The sequence below is a fragment of the Natator depressus genome, chromosome 9 (assembly GCF_965152275.1).
Source record: "Natator depressus isolate rNatDep1 chromosome 9, rNatDep2.hap1, whole genome shotgun sequence".
Taxonomy (NCBI): domain Eukaryota; kingdom Metazoa; phylum Chordata; order Testudines; family Cheloniidae; genus Natator; species Natator depressus.
The window spans coordinates 3604276-3630166 of NC_134242.1; the positions used below are offsets into that span (position 1 = coordinate 3604276).

General features: G+C 46.6%; 1 protein-coding gene across 1 annotated transcript; it reads left to right on the top strand.

Annotated features, from left to right (window-relative positions):
• Positions 1-2811: 2811 nt before the first annotated feature.
• CLDN1 (claudin 1) lies at positions 2812-25326 on the top strand. Its single transcript, XM_074962862.1, has 4 exons — positions 2812-3259; positions 16885-17049; positions 17663-17747; positions 22960-25326. Exons 1-4 carry the CDS (start codon positions 3037-3039, stop codon positions 23120-23122), a joined length of 636 nt encoding a protein of 211 aa, XP_074818963.1. The 5' UTR covers positions 2812-3036; the 3' UTR covers positions 23123-25326.
• Positions 25327-25891: the final 565 nt, after the last annotated feature.

Below are 25891 nucleotides of genomic sequence, written 5' to 3' on the forward strand. Positions count from 1 at the left end.
AATGGTCTCAAGTTGCAGTGGGGGAGGTTTAGGTTGGATATTAGGAAAAACTTTTTCACTAGGAGGGTGGTGAAGCGCTGGAATGGGTTACCTAGGGATGTGCTGGAATCTCCTTCCTTAGAAGTTTTTAAGCTCAGGCTTGACAAAACCCTGGCTGGGATGATTTAGTTGGGGATTGGTCCTGCTTTGAGCAGGGGGTTGGACTAGATGGCCTCCTGAGGTCCCTTCCAACCCTGATATTCTATGATTCTATGATACCTCTCCTCCCAGTTTAGTGTCATCTGCAAACTTGCTGAGGGTGCAATCCACACCATCCTCCAGATCATTTATGAAGATATTGAACAAAACCGGCCCCAGGACCGAGGAGTGAAGCCTGTAAAAGATGCCTTGGGAGCTTCCATTCCTCAAACCAAATTCACAGCTGGCGTAACTCCGCTGGAGTCAGGGGAGTGGGGCTGTCCTGTGCCAGTGGTGAATTTCTGAGATGAATGGCGACCTGGCTCAGTGCTTCCAGCCACACAGCTAAAGTCCAAATGCCACTGCAACCCCACAGTGTAGAATCAAAGCAAGTGGTTAAACATCAGTGGTCCAATCTCTCCCTTCCGTAACCTCTGTGTCTGCACTGTGCGCTGGGGACCTCGGTACCAGGCAGAGAAGGAGTCCAGTTCCCCCAGATCCAGGAGCAGCAGAGGGAACCCCTACCGCTCCAGTATCCCCTATCCAGGGAAGGGAGTGGCCCAGGGTTCTGCATAGGATGCCTCTACTCATCCCACCCTCCCAAATCTCCTGTAATCTGGAACACGTGGAACCCCCCTCCTCCTGCCCACCAGCGCACATACCCATGGTTGCAGACTCATGTTGTAGAGTCTCTGGCTTCTTTGTACTCTGTTTAAAAAGACACACGTTCACCCCCGGCCCTGTCTTGATCTGTTTGCTGTTCCTCTTAAGCAACGCCCTAATGGTGTTTTGCTTATTTTCAGAACAGAAAGGCAGCTGCCTAGCACTATTGGACCACCAGTGGCAGGTGTTTTCATACCAACCCAGACTTGCTTCATCTTTGTCCACTGGTTTTTGTCTCTCTGAACCCATCCCTGTAATTGTGCAAGGCTGGCCAGGTAACCACAAGTTTGCTTACTTTTTTTACACGTGAAATCATGCCAGTCGTCAGAAGGCAGCAATCCTGCTGTCCAAGCAGTGCTACGGAGCTCGCACGGCGCCTTCAGTTGCTCTTATCACTTGTTTATCTCAGGGCTGAGGAATTACACTCCGGACGTCTGGCCACTACCTCGGTCCGGCTGGTGGTGGATTAAGGTAGCCTCAGCCAGAACATTCAATGCTCTCCCTTGAGTCTGCAAGGAGCAAACATGTTTCTCCATCTTTGACCCTCACATTCTCCCAGTGATTTTGGCTCCTTGTGATGTGATCAGTTCCGATGTTAAGGCCCCAGATCAGTCAGTTTCCAAATTAGCACTCAGCAGCAGGAGGAGTGTTGTGGTCAGGTGGATAAACAGAGCTGGAAGGCAGCCAGGAGACTTGGGTTCTGCCACTGACTGACGTCACCGTTTTGCAAGTCATTTAACCTCTTTGTCTTCTGAGGCACTAGGAGCAAGTATCCATCATCTCTTTTGTAGAGCTTCTGAGAACCACTGGGGAGAGGTGCTGCATCTGATAGCACAAGCTATATCCCCTTCCGTTATCCTGCTCCAGTGAAATTTTCCAGGCCACAAACCCCATGCCCCAATGAGGCCCACAGAATTTCAAGGCAATCTGAACAACCACTTAGAACCGTCAAGCCTACGAAAGCTGGATCTGCCCACTGCCCATTCTTTATTAAATGAGAAGTCCAAAGCTCAGAATCCAAAGATTTTGGTTCTGGGAAGCACATGTGTGTTGATGATTGATGGGTGCTGGCTGGCCTGGCTGGATGGCTTTTTGGAATACATATCTTTTATTTTTATTCTCACTCCAGATTGTTTCCAAATACAGCTCAGATGCAGTCCCCGCCTCCAGTTCCTCCCTACTTCATTGCATGGCAGTGGGGGGACGGGGAGGGGCTGAGGCACAGGCAGGCAAAGTGACTGACCCAAGGCTGCTCAGGGAGTCAGTGTCGGGACTAGAACTCAGCCCTTTTTGGCTCCTAAGTTCACTCTTCTAGCCCCTGCTGCCTCAGTCTGGCCTGCATTTGTGGGGCCCTCAGGAGATTCTGTTACTTTTACTGCCTAATGCAAACCATAGTCATATGTTGAGTTTTTCTGCCTGTAAATCCACCTTGATCTCTAGAACGTGGATCACAATGCCGGCCCCAGAGTGGTGTGCCTTTATTGACCAATGCCGACAAAGCGCTTTGAGAGCCTCATATGGAAGGTGCGCTAGCAGCAGCCAGTATCACCGTGAGATTATTTAGATGTTTCATTGCTTTGGTCGGCATTAGTCATCCTCTCAGCCACCGCTGTTGCTGTGTTCGAAAACCACAGGTGCGCAGCGAACAAGGTGGAGTGTGAAACAACAGTATCTATCATCCACACTCTGCACCCATTGGTTCATGAGCTGTATCAATACACGCACATTAAACAAGCTGATTGAACAGGGGAGCAAGGTGCTGGAGAAAATCACCTGTTTTCCCACTGAAATAAGTCATAAAAGTCACATGTTCACACAACAGGAGGGGAAACCATGCCTGAATTCTTAATAATTCCAGAGGAATCAGAAGTTTCTCCTGCGAGCTGGGAAGTCAGGTGAAACCACTAGGGGGCGACCCGAAGACTGTACTTTAAATTGCGATCCAGACATGCTCTGCCCTTCATTCAGGTGCTTTCTCAGCCAGCACCACTGATGCCTCTTGCTCCTGGATTATAAAAGAACTGAAGGAAAGGAAAGGCTGTTTGTAGGTTATTCACATTGCTGTTACTCTTACTAGGTGGGAAGCAGGCAGATCAATTGCAGCATTCGGGGTCCTGGGCAGCTCAGTTTAATATCCAGGGACCCTTTGGAGACTTTGAAAGCTATCTGCAAGCAATAGCCTTGTTTGGCGCAGAGATGGCCAGCGGAGGTCTGCAGCTGCTGGGATTCGTGCTTGCTTCCATAGGCTGGATCGGCATCATCATCAGCGCAGCTCTGCCCCAGTGGAAAATGTCCTCTTATGCTGGGGACAACATTGTGACAGCTCAAGCTATCTATGAGGGACTCTGGATGTCCTGTGTCATGCAGAGCACGGGGCAGATGCAGTGCAAGGTGTATGACTCCCTGCTCAAACTGGAGGGTAAGTAGCAACTGGAGGGTTGTGAACTGCACTGTTCTTATGCCGGTTGGTTCTATGTTTTCACTCTGGCCAGGGGAAGCATTGCCAGGAGACACAAACACTTCTTGTATTTTGTTTTCATTGTGGTAGATAAGATTGAGCTGGTGCCACTGGAGGTGCAGATAGGTGTTTCCCGACACAATTGTATGTCTCAATGGGTCTGATTCTCTTCTCACATGATAGTAACTACAGAGTTGCTTCAGTCAGATTCACAGTGTTACTCCAGATAAGGCCTGGTCTACATGCGAAAGGTTTTTTTTTCAGTAGAACTAGTTTTTTTCAGCATAAGCTGCCTTCAGTCCACGCATGTGCGTTCTTTTTTTCAATTTACCTGGTGTCTTATGATGCTTTAACTAATCTATTTTGGAAGACAGGGGGAAGTGAAGGGAGAATCTGCCACCATGATGCGCTGCCTTTTCCTACTTGGATTTTAATTTTTCATAATTTGGGTTAGTTGTCAGAAGATCAATGTGTAAAAGAAACAATTTTTTTTTCATAAGTATCTAATATGAATCTGTAAAGAGTTCAGGATTGCTGATTCCTTCCTCTTATGAGTAATCCGAGTTTTGGTTTGGTTCTGAGGGGCAAAATAGCCCATTTCCTGCAGATTCTACAGGACACCTTGGTTTCTACTGTGGCTTTGAGCAGTTCCTTTGGAGTCTAAGCAATCGCATAGCTCAGGAGAGAGGGCTGGTAGAACTGGGTCTGTGTCCCAGACTTTGACAAAGGAGTCAGAAACAGGAGGTGGAAAAGCAATAATTAATGAATGAGCTCAGTGAGTGAAACATGCCAAGAACAGAGAGATCAGCGCTTTGGAAAACAACTGCTTCATACTGAAAAATTCAGCAAGAGGGAATTAGTGATGAGCCAAGGTGGGGGAGGAAGGAATTCGAAGCTCTGGAGGAATCTGCTCAAGTTTTACTGTTGTTTATAGTGTTCTTCATGCAGGGAGTTTCCTATTTATAGCAATCTAGGAAAAGGAGCTTTAAAAACTCCCTACATCAATTGAATGCTATCAATTCTCTAAGCAGCTAAGATAACGTGTGAGGAGACACGCTAAAGGCTGATTTCAGAGTAGCAGTCGTGTTAGTCTGTATTCACAAAAAGAAAAGGAGGACTTGTGGCACCTTAGAGACTAACCAATTTATTTGAGCATAAGCTTTCGTGAGCTACAGCTCACTTCATTGGATGCATGCAAGGCTGAATCCCTCAGAGCTATAAATCTGGAGCAGCCCCATTACACTGGATTTACACCCGCATGGCTGAAAATCAGAATCTGACTCTAAAGTTCTTCTAACCATGAACAGAACATTCTGTGTCAGTTACAAATTTCTCTCTGTAAACAGCCTGAGTTTATGTGATGGCAGAGAGGGGTGTGATCCCCTGGGAATGTTCAGAGGAAAACAGTTTCTTAATCCTTTCAGATGCAATCACTTGTGGTCACATCCTTGTGTCTGTCCTTACCTCTCCATTGGGGCCTGAGTCAGCAGAGTGCTGAGCCCCTCCTGGGAAGCACTGAGCACCCTCGACTCTCAATGAAGTTAGGGCTACGCTGGAGCTTTGTCAGTTTCACTACCCCAGAGTGCTGTAGCTAGATCCATCTGAATTTTAAGTGTAGACCACAGCTCTCTTGATGAAATACAGGCTGATCCAGGGTCCCTCTTTTCAGGAAAAACTCCCACTGACTAAGGGCTTGTCTGTGCTACAGGGGCTACAGACCCATAGCTACGGCCCCGAAGCTGTGACACACTGAAACCACGCAGTACAGATGCAGCCGACACTAATGGAAAGGGTTTTTCCATCAAGAAAAGGAGTACTTGTGGCACCTTAGAGACTAACAAATTGCATCCGATGAAGTGAGCTGTAGCTCACGAAAGCTCATGCTCAAATAAATTGGTTAGTCTCTAAGGTGCCACAAGTCCTCCTTTTCTTTTTGCAAATACAGACTAACACGGCTGCTACTCTGAAACCGGTTTTTCCATCAGTATCGGAACACTAGCTCCCCGAACAAGGCCAGCTCCGTCAACGGGAATATTCCTCTGGTGACATAGCTGCGTCTATACTGGGAGTTAGCTGCGCTGACCCAAGGCAGGGTTTTTCACACCCCTGACTGACATAGCTAGGTTGCTCTAACTTTTTAAGTGTAGACAAGCCTGCGAAGACTGGAGCAATGGAAAGGGTTTTTCTTTCACTGTAGGAGCTCTGTCTCCCTGAGTGGCTGTAGCCAGATGGATGGAAGTATTTTCCATCAGCCTAGCCGCATCTACCCCAGGGCATAGCTACGGCCCTTAGGGGTGTGGATTTTTCATACCCCTGAGTGACTGTAGCTGGGTCGAACTAAATTTGTAGCATAAACAAGATCTTACCCTGAGTTCTACCTCCCTAAGGCCTGAGGGCTGGAGAGAGATTTGTCTGGAAAAGAGGGTGAAATCCTGCAGCCCCACCCCTTTGATTAGCTGGAGGTGAGTGGATCTGTTTATATAATCGGCTGACAAATGGCCTCGTGTTGTTTTGCTAACAGGTGATACTTTCCAACCTTTGCCCCTTTATGCAGAATGTTTCCAGCCTAAACATTTCACAGGGGAGGGGAGAAACTGCAGTAATCTGAGCACTTCTCTCTGTTCCCACAACTCAACATCGGCTACAGAAACTACCAGAGCTGCCGCACACACTTCTGTGAATTGGGGACAAAACTTAGTCTAGTCATTAGTCCGATGTGATTCTAATTCTTTATGCAGAAAACATTCTTTTAGGACCAGATCCTGCTCCCGATGAAGTCAATAGAAAATCTCCAGTTGCGAGCAAGATCAAAAACAATGAGGGGTCCTTGTGGCACCTTAAAGACTAACACATTTATTTGGGCATAAGCTTTCGTGGGCTAGAACCCACTTCATCAGATGCATGGAGTGGAAAAAAGTAGGTAGGTGTAAACATACAGCACATGGCAAGATGGGATTTGTCTTATTAAGTGGGGGTCAGCGCTAACAAGGCCAATTCAGTTAGGGTGGACGTGGCCCATTCCCAACAGTTGACAAGAAGGGGGTGAATATCAACAGAGGGAAAATTACTTTTTGTCGTGCTACCGAGGCCAGTTCAATCAGGGTGGACGTGGCCCATTTCCAACAGTTGACAAGAACATCTTCTCACCCAAATAAACAGGTGCCGCAAGGACTCCTTGTTGATTTTGCTGATTCAGACTCACACGGCTGCCCCACGGAAACCGGGCAAAATCAGGCCATTCGATTGTGTGAGCAGAGCTTATTTTCTTCCACAGCAGGGGCTCTCACCCTTTTTCTTTCTGATCCCTCCCTCCCCCATGTGACACAGTAACTCGTTTTCTGCATAGAAAAGCCAGGCCCGGCTTTTGGGGGCAGCAAGCAGGGCAGTTGCCTGGGGCCCCGTGCTGCAGGGGCCCCCACAAAGCTACATTGCTCAGGCTTTGGCTTCCGCCCCGGGTGGCGGGGCACAGGACCCCAGGCTTCAACCCCATGCGGTGGGGCTTCAGCTTTCTACTCTGGGCCCCAGCAAATCTAATGCTGGCCCTCCTTGATGGTCCCCCTGAAACCTGCTTGCAGCCCCGCAGGGGGCTCCGGACCCCTGGTTGAGAACCTCTATTCTACAGCACCAATGCAACCCCTGGTGCTTAAAATATAATCCACGATGCTCTCCTTATGAGCGAGTACCCGTTCCTTTTGACACTTAGCTATCATGACCCCGATCCTACAAAACAAGTACATAGGTGTGTGATTTTACACCCATGATTAGCCCCATGAGATGCTTCTTCACTAGCTAGCTCTAAACTGGAGTTAGCTACAAGGAGGTAAGATCCTAATGAAGACCAGAGTAGTTGGTAGTTTCCCCAGGAGTTAGCAGGCAAACCCACAGACTACGGGAGAGCCTAGGGTTTACCCTGACCGGCTCACTTGTGATAACAAGTCTTCACTAGGATTTTACCCTGGGTCTATCTACGCTGCCGTCAGAGATGTGCCTGCCGCACGTATACACACACCGGAGCTAGCTTGAATGAGTCGTAGATTCCAAGGCCAGAAGGGACCATTGTGATCTGACCTCCTGCATAGCACAGGTCAGAGACCTGCCCCAAGGCTTCGTTCTCGCTAGCGTGATCAACAATAGCAGCAAAGACAACGCGGGCAGCAGCAAGGGCCGGATAACCCTGCTTGGGGACCCTGGGTAGTTGCTCCCGGGGCTAGCCCATGCTGCCGCGCCTTCGCCACCAACAGAAGTCGGTCCAATCACAGATATTACCTCACCTGCCTTGTCTCGCTCGTACCTGTGACCAACATGGCTACAGCAACTCCTTTATACTGACCCCTTTACCCCCCACCCATTGAAAACCATGGAAAGGCTCCCATTGACGTCAGTGGCTTTGGATCCGGCCCTGTAGGGCTCCTTACATTCCTTTCCAGCTGTGATTAACCATGTGAAACACCATAATAACAATGCCGGCTTGTCACCTCGGCCAGGAGCCCGCATGCAGGTTTCCACAGAGACTCTATAAAGGGATCGTTAGAAATGCTAGTGCAGGTTTATTGGACTCAGTCAGTCACCACCTCGCTCCCCGGGTGCTGCCATTGGACACTCAGGCTTGCAATGACCCACCCTAATTACTGGTATCCACCGTCCGTTATGGACTCAGCTTTCCCCTTCCCTCACCCCCCACCCCACACCACACGGTGCATATTGTACAGTCGTTTACTGCTGTGCATCGTGGGTAAATGTGCTGTCAGTCTGATGGGCAAGTGGGTGCAGGACACTATTCTAGCTCTAAATGGCTCCCCTGGGTATGGGGCAGTGGAGAATCGGGGAGTGGCTACACACCAACCTTGGGCCGGTGTCACCAAAATCCGTTTTCAAATCAATGTTTGGTTTGGTTTGGTTTGTGCATAGATGAGGCCTCCAACCCTTTATATTTAGCTCCCTGGGGACAGGGGAGGCTAGTGGGGTTTGGGGATTTTACAGACTCCTGGAAAGATTAGATTTCCCTGAAAGAACTAGCTTGGATTTAACCCATCGATTTTGCAGGAGGATTTAATTTAGAGTACACGCATCGCCTGAGTAATGACTCCTTACAAGCTGAGTGATGACCACAGGATCCGGCCCAGTTATTTGTAACTAACTGATGATTACTGCTCTGCAAACAATGGTTCTTCTGTGACAGTGGGGGATGCTGATGCTTTGCAGTGCCAGGGCCCAGGGCTGAGCCCTCAGGGTCATTCGATCACACGATAAACCTATAACGGGCGGCCCTGTGGGCCATACTGCAGGGAAACTCCTCTTGCCCCCCAGAGTCCTCTACATCATTGGGATTTTCTCCTGAATGAGGAGAGCAGGATCTAGCCATAAGGTCCTTTCACCTGTTCGGTGCATGCTGGACTCTGCTGGAGAAGGAAGAGCGCACTTTCTACCCTCCCCGCACATACAGGCCAGCCTGTGGCTGAAGATAAGCTTGGCAATGAGGCAGGGTCCATTGAACATTGCTGGGCAGCCCCCGAGCTGTTCCAACCCGTACCCCCCATGGGTCGCCGTGCCCAGCTCCCAGTGAGATAGGCAGTGCTCCTCTGCTGCCAAGATGGCACTCTAGAGGTCAAGGGCCGGAGCCGCCTCTCGCCTGTGGCAGTTTTATTCTCAAGTAGCCCCCTTGCCTTCGGCGGAGTGAGCCCTGCTCTGCACGTGGGTCAGAGCTGGGAGAATCAGCCCAGAGCATCCATGAAGTGGGCCACCTGGCACCGTCACCTGCTAGTTCTCGGCCGCACCTACGCACTCTCTCGTTCTCTCAAAGCAGAGCTTCTCCTCCGGGGTCTTGTCGGGACTGTTCCCATCCAAGCCATCCATAACCCCCTGTGGGGTGTTGCCTCTGGGAAAGGCACCGCACTTCAGGCAAGTGGAGACTCGGCGGCTGCTTAATTGCTGAAGCCGGGTGGATTCCCCGCCCCATCCCAGAAAATAAACAAGGGCTTGCATGCTTTCCGGGCCCAGCAACATTATTCCCGTGTGAACCCCTCCCTTCCTGCATCCCCAGCATCCTCGCTGAGGCTGTTCCCTGGTGGAGCGGGGGGAAGTTTTCACTGTCAGGTCACAAGTGCCGCACCATGATACTTGACTGGGGGAGCTGCAGGACTGATCCTAGGACTAGTAGCAGAAGCAGCTGGGTTCTAATCCTAGCGCTAACACCAGTGTGCTGGATGGAGTTAGACAAGTCACCCACCTCTCTGTTATCTTTAGCTATGGAATAAGCAGGTGCAGCTCAATGGGATTTGTGCTTTCCTGTGGTTAGGGCTTAATTTGCCCCGGTGTGTCTCATTTCCCCCCTCTGTAAAATGGGGATAGCGTGGTTGCTGTGGGGACTGGTTAATGTTTGCACATTGCGTTGAGGAGATGAAGAGCCAGACGGAATCCCACTGAGACCACCTGTGGGCGGTGCGGCTGCAGCAGAGTGGGCTGAAATCTCTGTCACAAAGTATTGGCTTGACAGCAGAACCTGCCATAGGAACCGTCTCCTACGTGGCTGTAGAGGTTACCTGCTCAGTGTTCTTAAGCCTGCAGGTGGGGAACAGTTTCCAGGTTTTATGGAGGAAATGTCTCTCCTGAATCGCCACCAAGCCAGGTGAGAGTTTGGCCTCAGAAAAGGGTGGCGTGGATGGGCTGGTTCAGGAGGGAGGCTTTCTCTCTGATGCTGTCACTGAGCGATTACAGCGGGCATTCCTACCTTCTCCCCTGCTTCAGGGCAGGCACAGTATAAAGCAGTGCATGCTGATCACTGTCCTTATCTCTGTCTGTATTGAACACACCTTGTGGAATTGCCAGCCTTCACCTTTCAGTCGCTAGCTAGCCCCCAGCCCAGAGGCTCTCCTCTCCCTTTTCTAGAGTGCTTTTAATAGCACAATGTCAAATTTAGGAATGGACTTTTCAGAGGTTGGAGGGGCGGCTGGCTCCGGCCGGGTAAGAGGCTTGCCTAGCCTTTCGCTTCCAGCTCACTCACTCAGTTTTGGTCCAGATCAGTGTGAGCAGACGTCGCTCACGCGTTGGACATTTCTTCATCTGGTGATCTTTGTGGTTGCTAGTGGACAGGTGTCTGCATCACATCGCTTCTCGGCCTTTTGGCTGAGATAAAGTGTAGTCACAACAAAAATCACTGTCATTAATCATTCCTTTTCAGCAAGCAGAGTCCAAAACTATATGTGCCCTGGATATTTAAGTACCTCATCATTACTAGAGGTGGTATTCTTCTGACTGGAGTTGTTAGGTTATGCACGCACATCCAGTGGGGCAGCCTGGGTAAAGCTTCCACTTTCCACCAAAAGTTTGTGGGATCTGAGACAGAGAATTTCATTGGCCTGAGTTGCCAGTCTGGATCCTTTATCAAAGACCCTTTTGATCGGAGTTCAGCACCCATCCCTTTTACCTGGGTGAATCATTTTTTAGTGTTTTGCCGTACGTTAGATGTTTATTCAGCATAAGACAAAATCCCTCTCATTTTTTAACCTGCTTGCCTCTGAGGATCCTCCCTTGTAGACTGATCTTGTCACAAAGAGAGGCTTTTGTCTAATCTTAAAACTGGGGGGTTGTTTTTCCTAAGCATCCCTTGAAAGGCAATAATAAAAGGAAAGGAGAAAGTTCATCGTCACCAGCACGGGTACAATGGCACAACAGCAAGGCAGGTAAGATGGGCCTCGCTGAGTGAATCATTCTGGAAGGTTTGCCATTGGTGGGTAGCTCTGGCTTCTGTCGAACCCCAGTAGGAAGTGAACACTCCTGACTGAGCTGTTTGGAGTAGCTTGAGTAACATGTTTCCCATACTTCATGGGCTGTTTGTGACTCATGAGCAGTTACTGTTCTCATGAGAATAGGGAGCAGTGTAGCACTTGTCAGTTTCACCTGCACTCTGCCATCCCTGGGCTGCATAAGCCTTGTAGGGCCTGGTAGCAGGGAACTCACCACTTATTGTCAGAAAACTATTCTAGCTAAAAATATGCAGACACGTCAGCTGATCAGTAACCCATCAAGGATTGGAGCTGGTTGTGTGGAGAACCAGCACAAGATAAATGTGTGTGCGCACACACAGAGCCGCGAAAGGGAAAAGTGCAGGGTTTACAAAACGAGCGCCAGTCACTTCCCTAACATAGCTTTTATTTAACATGTGGCATTAACAAAATCCAGGCTGAAATGTGAAGGTCTAAAAGAAATCCCACACTTACTCCAGTGAAACCTTTCAGCTGTCACACCACTTCATATGATTATTTCTCTGCCAGCCACTGATAGCCATGGAAAAATCTTATCTAGGCCGTCGATGAAATTGTGCATCATGTAGTTCATATGTCCTAATCTATGGCCACAGACAAAATCAAATTCCCTGCAGCAGAGAGTTGGCATATTTTGTAAAGGATGTTGCTTTTCACATTTTAAATTCAGCGAGAGCACCTCTAGCATTTGCACGAAATTACAATATTTTAAAGGTAACCCTTTCCAGCAGTAGTCTTAAGACCCAGTCCTATACTTACTTATTATCTCCCATCACTAGGAGATGTTTGCAGAGCTGGTTCGTTATTACTAAACGGCAACAAAAGCCCTTCACTTCTGAGTAAACAATGGATAGTAGAGACCAAATCCTGGTGCCATCTGATGGCTGTGGTTTGGTATCAGTCCAGTTCTTGATGGACAGCTGGGTAAGGTCAATGTTTTCAAACAAGGGTGCCTGTGGTTAGGATCCTAAATCCTTAGTTGGGCTCTTAAGTAAAAGTGGCCTGTTTTTCACAGGTTCTGAGCAGCTGCACCTCCATTGACTTCAGAGGAACTATTTGCATGAGCAAGGGATGGAGAAACAATCCCTTATTTCTCTAGTAAACAGAACATGTGTCCTAGAAGACCAGTCATCACGGACTGTCACTGGCCTCTGTTCTCTAACCTCTCAAGTGTGTGCAGATTTAGATAATCCTGTATTGAGCCGTCACCTTGGTTATAGGGTAGCTACACACCCATGTGGTAATTAATCACTATCAATGTACTCTGCAAAAGGGAGGAAGGCACAATCACAGAGAGTGACAGGTAGAGAGACAGAACCAGAAGCATGTATTAAGGAGGGGTTTGAATGACAAGTGGGTGTCATCACAATCAGACCACATCTCTTTCAGCTGTTACTGCTGCCCTGGTTATTCCCTCCCACTGAGCAGCTGGGTTTGAATTCTATCCCCCCTCCCCCCCCCCACATGGGTCATTGTACTTTTTTTTTTTTTTTTTCAAATGAAATCTCATTTTGTTGTTTTCTGCCCATGCTTCTAAGCTCGCCAAGCAACTCCTTCTAGTTTAGTATCATCTGGGAGCTTCACTGGTAATACTACTCCCTCTTCCAGATTGGGAAGATGTTAAACAAGGCTAGATCTAACACTGATCCATCTGGTACCCAACCAGTTAACTCCCCCCAATATCATCTATTGCTGTATATTGTTGCAATATCCAAGGCAATTTCGGAATTTTTTTTTCAAGATTTGGGGAGATTCAACTAAACTACAAATAAATGCAATCTATACGAATAGGCCGTGCTACCCAACAGGCCCATGTGAGTAAACACTTTGCAAATCCAGAGATGCTAGATAATTGCCCAGGTTCGCCACAAGGAAGATGGTCCACATGGACTCAATTTTGAACCTCAGCTAAGATTAGCAGATTTTGCAGAGAAGGAGACGGGCAACAAAAGGTTTAACCATTTCAAGTCACTGGAGCAAAATGAAACAAACGGAGTGTGTCCTTGAGAAATTCTCCATGGAAAGAACTGGAGATAATGGCTTGAAGGTCTTTCTTTGTGGTTAAGATTTTGCCCATTGCTGGGGGGAACACGCATTGAAATAGAGGGGAAAGCCCTTTCCTTGGGCACATGGTGGAACTCCATGAAATAACCTCAGGACACTTTGGCAGGAGGGATCTGAGGGGAGGAGAACAGACCCCTACAGTATTGATATTCACAGGCAAACACAAACATATGAACGAAAAACCTCAACCCACCTCCATGTTCTCTCTCTCTCTCATGCACACCCTTTGTTAAGACAGAGCTAAAATTGTAAATGCTGTTCAGAACAAAATAACAATAAAGCTAAGAAATAGCAAGTTTTTAGTTCAAAAATCCTAAATGCTGAAAAGTCAAACACATGAACCTTAACTCTGACCCTTACCAGCAGCTTTTCCTATGGAGCTCTGTCAGATTCATGGGCAAGTGTCGTTATCAAATGTGATCTTTAGGTAGAGACCAGGTAAAAGCACTCTGCTCCTTCCTCATTTATCAGATAATTGATGACCAACAGAAAACTCTTTGGGTCCGTTCAGCCAGACAGTCCTGAACCTAGTCCCAGCAGCCACCTCCTTTACTAAATGCCTTGATCCTCTTTTTCCCCCAGCTATGGTGGCTGTGTGGTCTAGGGGAATGAACCGCTGACTAGGTATCACGTGCCCTTGACATCTAACCCCATGTTCTGTTACTGATTTATTGTGGGGCTTTGGAAAATCTTGTGATTTCTCTGGTTCCCCATCTGTGAAGTTTGGAGGGTGATCCTGGTTTACCAGTTCTGCAGGGATCTCATGGGGATAATCAGCTAAGGTTTGCAGAAGTAAATGCTGTAACTGTGATTAGTACTAAAATTACCTTCAGTGTCTTCTAAAGTCATTTTAGCTCCTCTCTGTCAAATACCTCACCCTGTAACTTATTTCCTATATTTATTACTCCTTGTGTCAAGTAACTGGGCTTTTACTCCTAGTTGCCCAATATTTAGATTACGTCCCGCAGTTCTGAACCTCTTGCAAAACACTTTCATTGCTTTCAAAACCTCTCTCCCTTTAGGGTCATCTCTTTCACAATCAGAATGAGCCTAAATTATGCACAATAGACCTGACATGTTGTATGTGACATATGGTCACAGTACATCTGACAAACTGCCTTTCCTCACGTACAAAGAAAATCACAGTTTATACACTCAGCTATTGGCCATTACAAAGCTGCTGACATGTTGCAAAATTTAGCATGAAACATGTGTGGGGTCTTGGATACTATTGCGGAATGAGTATCCTAATGCAAGCTGATGTTTGTGTCAGTCTTTTTAAGCTATATTCCATTGACAAATATTAGTTTAAAAATGATTCAACATAACTTGACAAATACAAAAAAGTGACCAATAGCAACAGAGTTACAAAATATTCTTTTGGTTTGAAATCACCCATGCTTGATCACTTGCTTGAGCCAGATGATGAATTTTTCTGCTTGTTTAATAGCATAATAATATACATTTAAAGCCTGATTCTGATTTCCCTTACACCCGTGAACTTCCATTGATGTCATTGGAGTCACCCTGGATTTACACTGCTGTAAGCAAGAGGAGACTTGCATCCTTAGCTTGCAAGCCATGACCAGTGGTGACACAAAGGAAACTCAATGAAAAACATCTGTGTTGCTTTGATGGGCAATTTCCCTTTTAAGGAAAGGCAGGGAAACACAAGCCAGCCAAGCCCTAACACTCTGAAAGTGAAAATCCCCTAAGAGACCGGAGATTTTTTTTCTTGTGCACGGTGTGTCGGTTCCCACTGATCTGGATCTGTTTGCTTTTTCACTGCATGGCACAACCTACTCCTACACCATTAAGAAGTTGAACATTTACACAGAGACTGGTCCTGACTTGCCTTAAGATATTGGTGCCTTTCTGTCCTCATGCAACAATATTGAACCCTTGTTGCCGATGGGCTAGTCAGGGCCAACTCTCCCTGGCTTTTAAGGAAGGAATCTTCCAAAGACTCTATAAAAAGACAAAGGGAAAGACCCAGAATGGCTGGGAAAGGGATCGGTGTAATGATGATTAAAGAGCAGCTGGAATTCAAAAATAAACGGTGTCAAAATAGCACCTTCTTCCTCAATAGATCTGCTCCTGGTGTGTCTTTAACTGCTCCAGGTGCAGGCTAAGGGCTTCCTGATGGGAAACTCCATCAGCCAGATTTGGACACTTGCCCTGCAGGGGCTATGATTGGCTAGGAAAGAATCCTCCTGCTGCAGGAGCAGCATGAAGCTATGGAGGATTTGGTTATTACAGTGAAGACCATGGTTTAAGAATCTACATAGAATAGATGTGAGTTTGCTGCCATCCTGGTCAATGCCATAGTTTGAGCCAGGGACCTCCAGAGCTAAGAGCATGAGTCCCTACAGCTGAGATGAAGAGCCAGGCTCTACAGATGGGTGTGTAACAGACTCATAACCTCTGTAGATCTGGCACAGGTGGAAATGTTTCACGTACTGACCAGTGAGTTATAGAAAGGCCCTATTCTGGTCCCTTCTGACAAGTGTCAGCATAGCAGGTAGCCTTTATTCAGCTCCTAAGCATTAGATCTCATTATGCTTTGAGCCATCCACTCTCCGAAATCTCTTTCCCACGTAAGTACTTGTAGGCCATGATCAAGTCACGTCTTATCCTTCTCTTGGATAAACCAAATAGATTGAGCTGCAGACATCTCACAGTCAGGCAGGTTTCCCAGATCTCAAACCATTCTTCTAGCTCTTTTCTGAACACTTCCCGATTTTTCAGCATCTTTTTCTGAGTGTAGATGCCATAACTGGACACAGCATTCCAATAATGGTCCCACAAATGCTGAATACAGAAGTAATATTTTCTCACTGCTCCTACTTGATATTCCCCTGCTTATGCATCAAAGCCTCTTATTTGGCCTCTTAGCTACAGAATCATACAGCCCATGAACAGCCCATGTTCATTTAGTTCCCTACCCTTACGTTCTGCTCTGGGTCCTGGTAGCATTCCCCATCTTGTGGGACCTCTATTCTTTGTTCCTAGACCTTGCACTTGGCTGTATAAAATGTATGTTGTTCAGATGAGCCCACCTTACCACATGATACAGATGGGTCGGTACAACTGACCTGTCCCTATCATTATTTACCATTCCACCAATTTTTATGTCATCTTTATATTTAACAGAAATGACTTTATATTTTTGGTCCATGTTAGAATTCATACTCCCGCCCCTCAGTGCGCGCGGCTGCACCATAGAGACAAGCTCTGAGACACTTAAATTAGAGGTCTGACTTTCAAAAGTGCTGAACACTAAAGAGTTCCCACTGATTGCAGTTATGCATGTGTTTAAAGGTTTTGCCAGATCGGAGCCTAAAACCGAACTTATTTCCTTTGATAACTTGCAAATGTATTCTTTTGTAATTGGAATTAAAATGGTTAGGGAACAAAAGTTGTTGAAGATCAAATCCTGCAAGGAGCTGAGCTCTCTGAACTGTCAATTGACTTCAGAAGAAGTTTTGTGTGTCCACCACTTTATACGATCGAGTTGATGCATGACAGTTCTTCAGAGAGTTTAAGGCCAGAAAGTAGTACCTAACAGAGGCCACAGAACTTCACCATTACCGCTATATTAAGCCCAATAACTTGTGTTTCAACGTGTGCCTTGGGTTCTTTTGTGTTTCAGCGTGTGCCTTGGGTTCTTTTGTGTTTCAACGTGTGCCTTGGGTTCTTTGCAACCCACTGATAACCTCATGGTAACTCTAACCCAACACAATGCTATGTTTGTCCTTGCAGGCAGTCTGCAGGCTACCCGGGCACTGATGGTGGCTGGCATACTCCTGGGACTCATTGCCATATTTGTTGCTGTGACTGGCATGAAATGCATGAAATGCATGGAGGATGATGAGGTGAAGAAGATGCGGATGGCTGTCTTTGGGGGCGTGATCTTCCTTATTGCAGGTTGGTAACATTTCAAAGACCAAACACACCTACCGGTGTCCATTTCTGGATAGGATTTATTTTGCAATCGGGTATTTTGGGTGAGAGGAGAGTATAAAGTGCTTTTACCGGTTAGTTGTGCTGGAACATCTGGAAATAATTGTTGCCTTCACGTATTAACCCTTTGGAAACTGCAGACACACATTGCATGTCCTAGGGCCAGTCATTCATTTGGTTGGCCTTTTCCAAAATTTCCGTTGTTCAAAGGATTACACTAACTAGCTGGGCTGGCCCCATTCTCTAGTGTCCTGGCATGCTGTGCCATGGGTTGAAAAGTCCCAAGAGTGCTGAGATGCCAGGTTTTTGCCACCAAAGGGACCAGATGGCAGCTGTCCCCGGTGCAAGGGTGCTGAATTAACCAGAGTGGGGTCCATGGCACTGGCCCCTCACCCATATCTCCCATCCAGTGCCGCCCTGTGGCTTCAAGTAACAATTTGGCTTTGAGTTGTGGGTGCTCAGGACCTCTCAGGATTGCAGTTCCTCAATGTACTAATCTTTGCTGTGACCATGTCATCTCTTTGGAGGCTTCTCTATTAACTAACCAGCCATTTAATTGTCTGAATTTCACTGGCAGGTTTTGCCGTCTTGGTGGCCACATCGTGGTATGGACATCGAGTGGCTCAGGACTTCTACAACCCTTTCACCCCCGTCAACACCAGGTAACAGTCAGTCCTGCATAATGACACTGTACCATAAGGCAAATGAGCATTGCAGTGCAGGGCCTGACCCATCTCAGGCAATTGATTTCAGCGTGAGCAAGAGTGGGCTATCATGATTACTGGTGCCCTGCCAGGGTTTGCTTGAAGGAGTTTCCCAGCCCTTGTGAGACTTGGGTGATTGTCCTATGACTCGTGTTAGAAGGGTTAAATCTGACTAATGCAACCGGAGCCGCGTGACTGGATCCTGACGCCCATGCAGATCCTGTCGCAAGAGCAAGGCCTAGAGCGGCATGTTGACATCAGCCGTAATTTCTGTGACTCTCATAAAAGGTCGTGGGGCCCAGCTGCCCACAGCCCTGCACTTTGACACCTGTGCAAAGTGAGGGCAAAATGCTACCCAACTGGAATGGTAGCGCTGTTCACTCGCTCTGCACAGCTATCCATGCCAACACATGGTTCAATGGCGAACCAAGCCCTTGGTCTCTCTCACTCCAACCAGCCTTCTACTGAGTAAGCCTCCTCCATGAATGTTTAGGTATTTGGCTCCGTCCAGGCCCAGTGTAGTGGTGTACAGCTTTTTAAGTTGTTTGAAACCATGGCTTCTCCTCTCCTGCTGTACCACAAACCCCTTTTGCATGCCAGGACCCTCCTCTCACCTAGCTGGGATCTAGCCGCAACCCATTGAGCAGCATGGGAAGGCCAGGCATGAGCCCCATATGTGAACAAATAGTGAAACAGCATTAAATGATTGTAAGCATTTTTTTTTTTTTTTTTGGTAAAGTGAGTATTGATTTCATAGAATCACAGAATATCAGGGTTGGAAGGGACCTCAGGAGGTCATCTAGTCCCACCGCCTGCTCAAAGCAGGACCGATCCCCGACTAAATCATCCCAGCCAGGGCTTTGTCAAGCCTGACCTTAAAAACTTCTAAGGAAGGAGATTCCACCACCTCCCTAGGTAACGCATTCCAGTGTTTCACCACCCTCCTAGTGAAAAAGTTTTTCCTAATATCCAGCCTAGAGCTCCCCCACTGCAACTTGAGACCATTACTCCTTGTTCTGTCATCTGCTACCACTGAGAACAGCCTAGAGCCATCCTCTTTGGAACCCCCTTTCAGGTAGTTGAAAGCAGCTATCAAATCCCCCCTCATTCTTCTCTTCCGCAGACTAAACATCCCCAGTTCCCTCAGCCTCTCCTCATAACTCATGTGTTGCAGTCCCCTCATCATTTTTGTTGCCCTCCGCTGGACTCTTTCCAATTTTTCCACATCCTTCTTGTAGTGTGGGGCCCAAAATTGGACACAGTACTCCAGATGAGGCCTCACCAATGTCGAATAGAGGGGAACGATCGCGTCCCTCGATCTGCTAGCAATGCCCCTACTTATACATCCCAAAATGCCATTGGCCTTCTTGGCAACAAGGGCACACTGTTGACTCATATCCAACTTCTCGTCCACTGTAACCCCTAGGTCCTTTTCTGCAGAACTGCTGCCGAGCCATTCGGTCCCTAGTCTGTAGCGGTGCATTGGATTCTTCCATCCTAAGTGCAGGACTCTGGACTTGTCCTTGTTGAACCTCATCAGATTTGTTTTGGCCCAATCCTCCAATTTGTCTAGGTCCCTCTGTATCCTATCCCTACCCTCCAGCATATCTACCACTCCTCCCAGTTTAGTGTCATCTGCAAACTTGCTGAGGGTGCAATCCACACCATCCTCCAGATCATTCATGAAGATATTGAACAAAACCGGCCCCAGGACTGACTCCTGGGGCACTCCACTTGATACCGGCTGCCAACTAGACATGGAGCCATTGATCACTACCCATTGAGCCCGACAATCTAGCCAGCATTCTATCCACCTTATAGTCCATTCATCCAGCCCATACTTCTTTAACTTGCTGGCAAGAATACTGTGGGAGACCGTGTCAAAAGCTTTGCTAAGGTCAAGGAACAACACTTTCCTCATAATTTTTAATATCAATTTTTTAATTTTAAATTTAAAACAACTTTTAATGTCGATTAAAATGGTGTGTCCCTTGATGTTAAGCTAAAATTATAGGGTTTTACAATTTTTGCCATGAAAGAAATATATTCAGTGTGGCTCTTACATGGGGCTCTTTGGCTATAGACCTCCAAGTGCTTTACGAAGCAGAGCCAGTATCATTACCTCATTTTACATATGGGGAAACGGAGGCAAAGAACAGTGGCATGCCCATGGTTGCACAGCAGGTGAGGGGCAGAGCCAGCACTAGCGTCGCGGCTTCTAGCACAGTAGGCTATAAACGTCAGAACAATGAGTCTCGAGAACGACTCTTTCAGTATTCCAACAATGCCACACAGAAGCTTTTCGCCTTTGATGTGCATTTCTGTGATGCTTATAACCTCGCTGCTGCCAATTATTTCTAACAAGCGTCCATAGGTTTTGCAAACTGATGTTTTAAGCTACTTTGCTGTACACCGTATTTTCTGGGCATAGAGAAGGTGATCTGGATTCTTCTAATCTGTTTTGCTGTGCCGAACAAATGTCCAAAACTGAGTGATGAACCAGAGAGGCAAGATTGGTAATTTGTAGTTAACAGTGAAACGTAACTCATTCACAAAGTCTTTTGTGATAAATTGCACTTTGAAATCATATGATGGGGTCAATTTTATGTCTATATTTTCACCACAAAACCCCGTCTCCATGCCAGCGATTTTACTTTTTTAACTCTATTTTGAACTGGTTAGCATTTGAAAAAAGAGAGTCAGATACAGATTTTACCATTGTGCCATATACACCACTGGTGTAAATAGTGCCCTGTTAGTGGCATCACAGGGATTGCATGGGTAAGAGCGAAGGAAGAATTTAAGTTGGTGTCATTACACTGTCTTCTTTACTTTTATCTTTTGGTTAAGCCTTGCAGAATTGGACTGTATGCCATTCCTGTGAGTTAACTGTGACAAGTAATTATTATTATTTGTATTATTGTAGTGCCTAGACGCCCTAGTCATGGGCTAGGACTCTACCGTGCTAGGTGCAGTACAAACACAATTAATGCTTGTAATTCGGAGGGAGTAGTGCCCAGTGTTTAGAACACAGGCCAGTGAAATAAGAGTCTGGCGTTCTATTCCTAGCTCCATCACTGTGTCTGCTGTGTGATCTGGAGCAGTGCTTTGATCCTCTTTCTGTGCCCAGTTTGTCTATCTGTAAAATGTGAGAAATAACCCAATGTAGTTGTGAAGCTTAAAAAATGAATGTTTGGGAAACACTTTGAGATCCTCAAATGAAAGGCACTAACAAAGAGCAGCATGCCTATAGCAATACCACACGCGGTGCCAACGATAAGCCGGTCCATAAACATATTTCAGAGCAGCAGCCGTGGTAGTCTGTATCCGCAAAAAGAACAGGAGGACTTGTGGCACCTTAGAGACTAACCAATTTATCTGAGCATAAGCTTTCGTGAGCAACAGCTCACTTCATCGGATGCATTCAGTGGAAAATACAGTGAGGAGATTTATATACACACAGACCGTGAAAAAATGGGTGTTTATCACACACATTGTAAGGAGAGTGATCACTTAAGATGAGCTCTTACCAGCAGGAGAGTGGGGTGGGGGGAGAGAAAACCTTTTGAAGTGATAATCAAGGTGGGCCATTCCAGCACATTTCCAGGAGTTAACAAGAACGCCTGAGGAACAGTGGGGGGAGGGAATGAATAAACAAGGGGAAATAGTTTTACTTTGTATAATGACTCAACCACTCCCAGTCTCTATTCAAGCCTAAGTGAATTGTATCCAATTTTCAAATTAATTCCAATTCAGCAGTCTCTCATTGGAGTCTGTTTTCGAAGTTTTTTTGTTGAAGAATAGTCACTTTTAGATCAGAAATCGAGTGACCAGAGAGATTGAAGTGTTCTCCGACTGGTTTATGAATGTTATAATTCTTGACATCTGATTTGTGTCCATTCAGATGTGCCACAAGTACTCCTTTTCTTTTAATAAACATATTGCTTTTATTTGGGGCGGGGGGGGGGGGTCACTAACCCTTCCCATACCGATGGCATCTTTGTTTCCAGAAGAGTTGGTAAGAGCTAGTCGGAAAATTTTCAACAACAACAAAAAAATCCATGAAAAAGAGAAACAAAATGTGTCATGATTCCTTCCCCTTCCCCCCGTCATTTTCCAACCAGCTTTAGAATTAATGTAACTCAAAGGGGAGAAATCAGAGGGAGGCTAAATACACAACACCCCCTGGACCCTAACAAAGTAAATCAAATATTGGGCATAGATAAATTACGGGATGGTTTGGGGTGATATAAAAATTTATTATCACCTGTTTGGAAGACCTAATATCTCATCTCTTATTTAAGAAATTGCTACATTATAATGATCCCAAACACGAGGGTATTTCCATTGTAAACAGAACTGTTTTGAGCCATTACTATGAGACACCCTCGTACTTTGTCCATAAAATGTGGTTCTGCTACTTATGGCTCCTCGGTTTTGTTGCTGACTTGCACCTGCTATGTTCTTTCATTTATTTGATTATACTTAAACTCCAGCTTAGCACATGACATTAAATAACCCCTACCTGCTCTACAGTACTTTAAATAGAACACAGCCTCATGAACATTTCTACCTGAATTGCCATTGGGTAGCAAAAGGGCATCCCTTGAATATCGAGGGTGGATGACAGTTTGAGCTCTGATGTATGAAATCACTGGAGTGTGACTTTCACAGACATTCTAGTCATGGGGGAAAACCCATAAACCCAGTGGGGACCTAGGTACTCAAAATTAGTTCACAGAGCTGCCAACTCTCATGGTTTCAAGTCTCCTGATAGTTGGTGTTTTTCTTAAAGCCCAAGCTCCTGGAGGCATGTGATTAGGTGAGAATCTTGGCTTTCACTTTCTTTATAAAAAGAGTAAGTTTCTAGCCTTTGTGGGAGAAAAGAAAGGCTTGAAACTGTGACCCGATGTGACCAACAGGCTCAGAAACCAGAAGGCAAGGAAAAGGAGCTCAACGTGTTTTCTATTTTTAAATTGCATGATTTTTTAGCCAATCTCGTGGTTTTGGGGAGCCTGACTCCATATTTTTAGGACTGGCAATGTTGCTCTACTGAACAAGGATTGTGCTGCATGTTGGTTGGCTCTCTGGCCAGAGTTTGTTGTGGGTCTTTTTTGCCTTTGACCCTAGGATTTTTTTATATTTATTACTATTTACTATTTCTCCCCAGATTTGAATTTGGACAGGCCCTCTTCATTGGCTGGGCAGCAGCTTCTCTCACCATTTTGGGAGGCGCCTTCCTCTGCTGCTCCTGTCCACGAAGAGAAATTTCCTACCCACCCACCCGCGCCTACCCAAAGAGTGCCCCCTCAGCAGGAAAGGATTATGTATAATCGAGACGGGGAGGAGCTACCTGTGTTGGCGACAAAGCTCATTAAAGAGAGGATGCGGAGACCAGATCGGAGCGGAGTTCGGACCTTCTGCATACTGCCTTCCTTTTATTACAGCAAATGTGTATATTTTTGTAATCCTCTTCATTACTGGACATGAATCTTCCTTTCTCTCCCATCCCAAAGAGGAAGACTAGCCTTGTTCGTAGATATTCTCATTGGAAAGGTGCAGCCTCCAATCTTGTGTTAATCTTGATCCTGCAGCTCACTGGGGGAAAAGGGGAAAGTGATACTTTTTTCAGATAAATATTTGTGCTTTATATAAAAAAACCCCAATTAGATGGTAACAATTCAGCCCCTTTATCCCATTAAGCTGGAGTCCAGTGTGGTGTGTATATTTTTTTCTATACAAAGTGATAGAAAAAGTAGTATTAGAAGAAATCTCCCGACCGAGGGAAAAGACCGGACCCACAGTACCTGTTCTAAGAGGGTCGCATAAGGTCTTATGGTTTTGCTATGGCTTCCTATTTTATCCCTCTTTCTTCTATGTACAGATCAGCACACCAAAGACTGGAGAATCACAAAAATGAGCAAACCCCAAAGGTGTGCTGCAGATTTTTTCTGATTGTATTTACCCTCAATCTGACTTTGCTCAGTGTTACCCTTTACTCTTACCCATTACTACTACACACAAACAGATGTGTGCATGTGCATGCACACACATACACACACACACACACACACATGCCAGTGGACACCACCTTAAACAACTCCTCTGCTCCTTGAAGTTTGCTCCTTTCAAATATTAGTTACCAGATATTACATCCAATCCACCACCCACATCCTTTGTCATCCCTGAGCTGAGTTGTACATTCTTTTCTCAGAATCCATCTCCTTGGCCTTTTTGTCATTTTCTTCTCTAAATTTCCCAGTCCCCAAACTGTTAGTTCTGGGAGTGAGGCGGCAAGAACTATTCACTGTATTCCAGGTACGTTCTCTCCAGTCTTGCACGGAGGGATTAGCACCTTGTCAATCTACGGCGTGATGCCTCTGCAGATGCAGCACACAATGGTACTGATTTGAGTTTCAGTACCACCCTGCAAACGCCAGTCCAAGCTGCTGTCCTCTATCACCTGTAGTCTTCTTTCAGCATGGCTGCTTTCTGAGTAGTCTGCTTTCTGGTTCCTTCAGTTTAATTGTCTGCCAACTATTCCCCAGATGGATTAACCTGCAAATTTCTAGGTTGGTTAATTCATTTTTAAAGTCTTGCTCTTACTCCTAACCTCTCTGGATTGCTGTCTGTTACTTCTCTGGCCTCGCTGCTGTTTGCAACTCTCCCTGACTTAGCATCCCCCCAGTGAATGAATTAGCATGTGGTTTGCCTCTTCTTCCAAGTCATTCATAAATATGTCGAACCAAACTGAGCCCAAGGCCAGTTCCTGAGAGATTCCCCTCGGATAGCTCACACAGACATACACCTTGCTCAGGACACTGCCGTTTTCACCCTGGATTGTTTTCCTCTAGACGGATCCAGCCCATATTCCAAGTCCCAAAGTTCTGAATCCAGGCTCACCAAAGAGAGATCCAGAAGCCTGATGTCCTGGCAGTGATTGCAAGCAGGCATATCTGAGGAAAGCAACTCATGGGAAAAGCTTCATGCACCTTCTCTGAAGCAGTTGGTGCTGGCCAGTGTCCGAGACACAATACTGGACTAGGTGGGCCTGCTCTGATCCAGCCTGGCAATTCCCATGTTCCCAAAAGGGCCAAGGCAGTTCAGTCTGAAACACAAACTCAGTCTGAAAGGAGAGAAGTCGGTGGCTTCTGATACAGGGCTAATCATTTGGCATATGTTCAGAGGCAGTCAAATTGCTTGACATTCTGTGTGAATAGGGGCAGCCCTGGGGTTGAAATATGTAAGAAGTATTGGTGGGTTATTTGATTGTTGCAAGCTAGGGTTGATCTGACAGCCACCTGTCCTCCAAGGAACACTGCAATAGTACAGCCCATTGGTCAGCTCCAGGTTTAAGTCAGTGCTGGGCCCAGTTCTGCAGCCCTCCCACACCTACAGCTTCCAGACGAGTCGCATGACTGCCTGAGAAGTGCCTGGTTTGACAAGTCAGCAGCCCAGGCTGGATCTGTCAGCAGCAGAGTGCAGTTCTTACGTATTCAGGTCTGACCCAGAGCAGGGGGAACAGACTTTTTCCATGGGGGACTTGTATAAAGTGTTAAACAATGTTTTCAATAAATGGATTTTTTTTTTTAAGAAAACCCAATTGCACCATTCATTTTTTACCACAGAGCAATAACCACGGGGCGGGGGATGGAAGAGACAGAGAAGCGGAGATCAGGCCCTCGGGATTCAGGCTGACTGAATAAGACCCTGTTGTACTACAATGCGTCACTGAGTGGCTGAGGCCTGTTGAATGAGTCGGGCAGATGGAGAGTGCAAAGGACTCTCTTCCCATCGGTGTGGTCTCCTTGGGTATGTCTACACTGCATACTAAGTGTGGGCTTTGGCTCAGGTTTGAACTCCAGCCCCCTTTCCAGCCACACACAAATCAGTCTGACTCAAGTCAGGAAGCTCTTAGCACCTGGGTCCTAGGACCCTGGTCAGGGGTTGGTCAGAGCCCAAGTCCTGCTGTGACTCGCGTACAAACCCCGTCATTTTGCAGTGCGGGTGTGCGTCAAGCCGCAGCGCCAAGCCAGAGAGTATGTGGAGCGCAGTGCGGATGTGTTAGACAGCTGTGAGACACAGGTCCAGCCGTTGTTAGC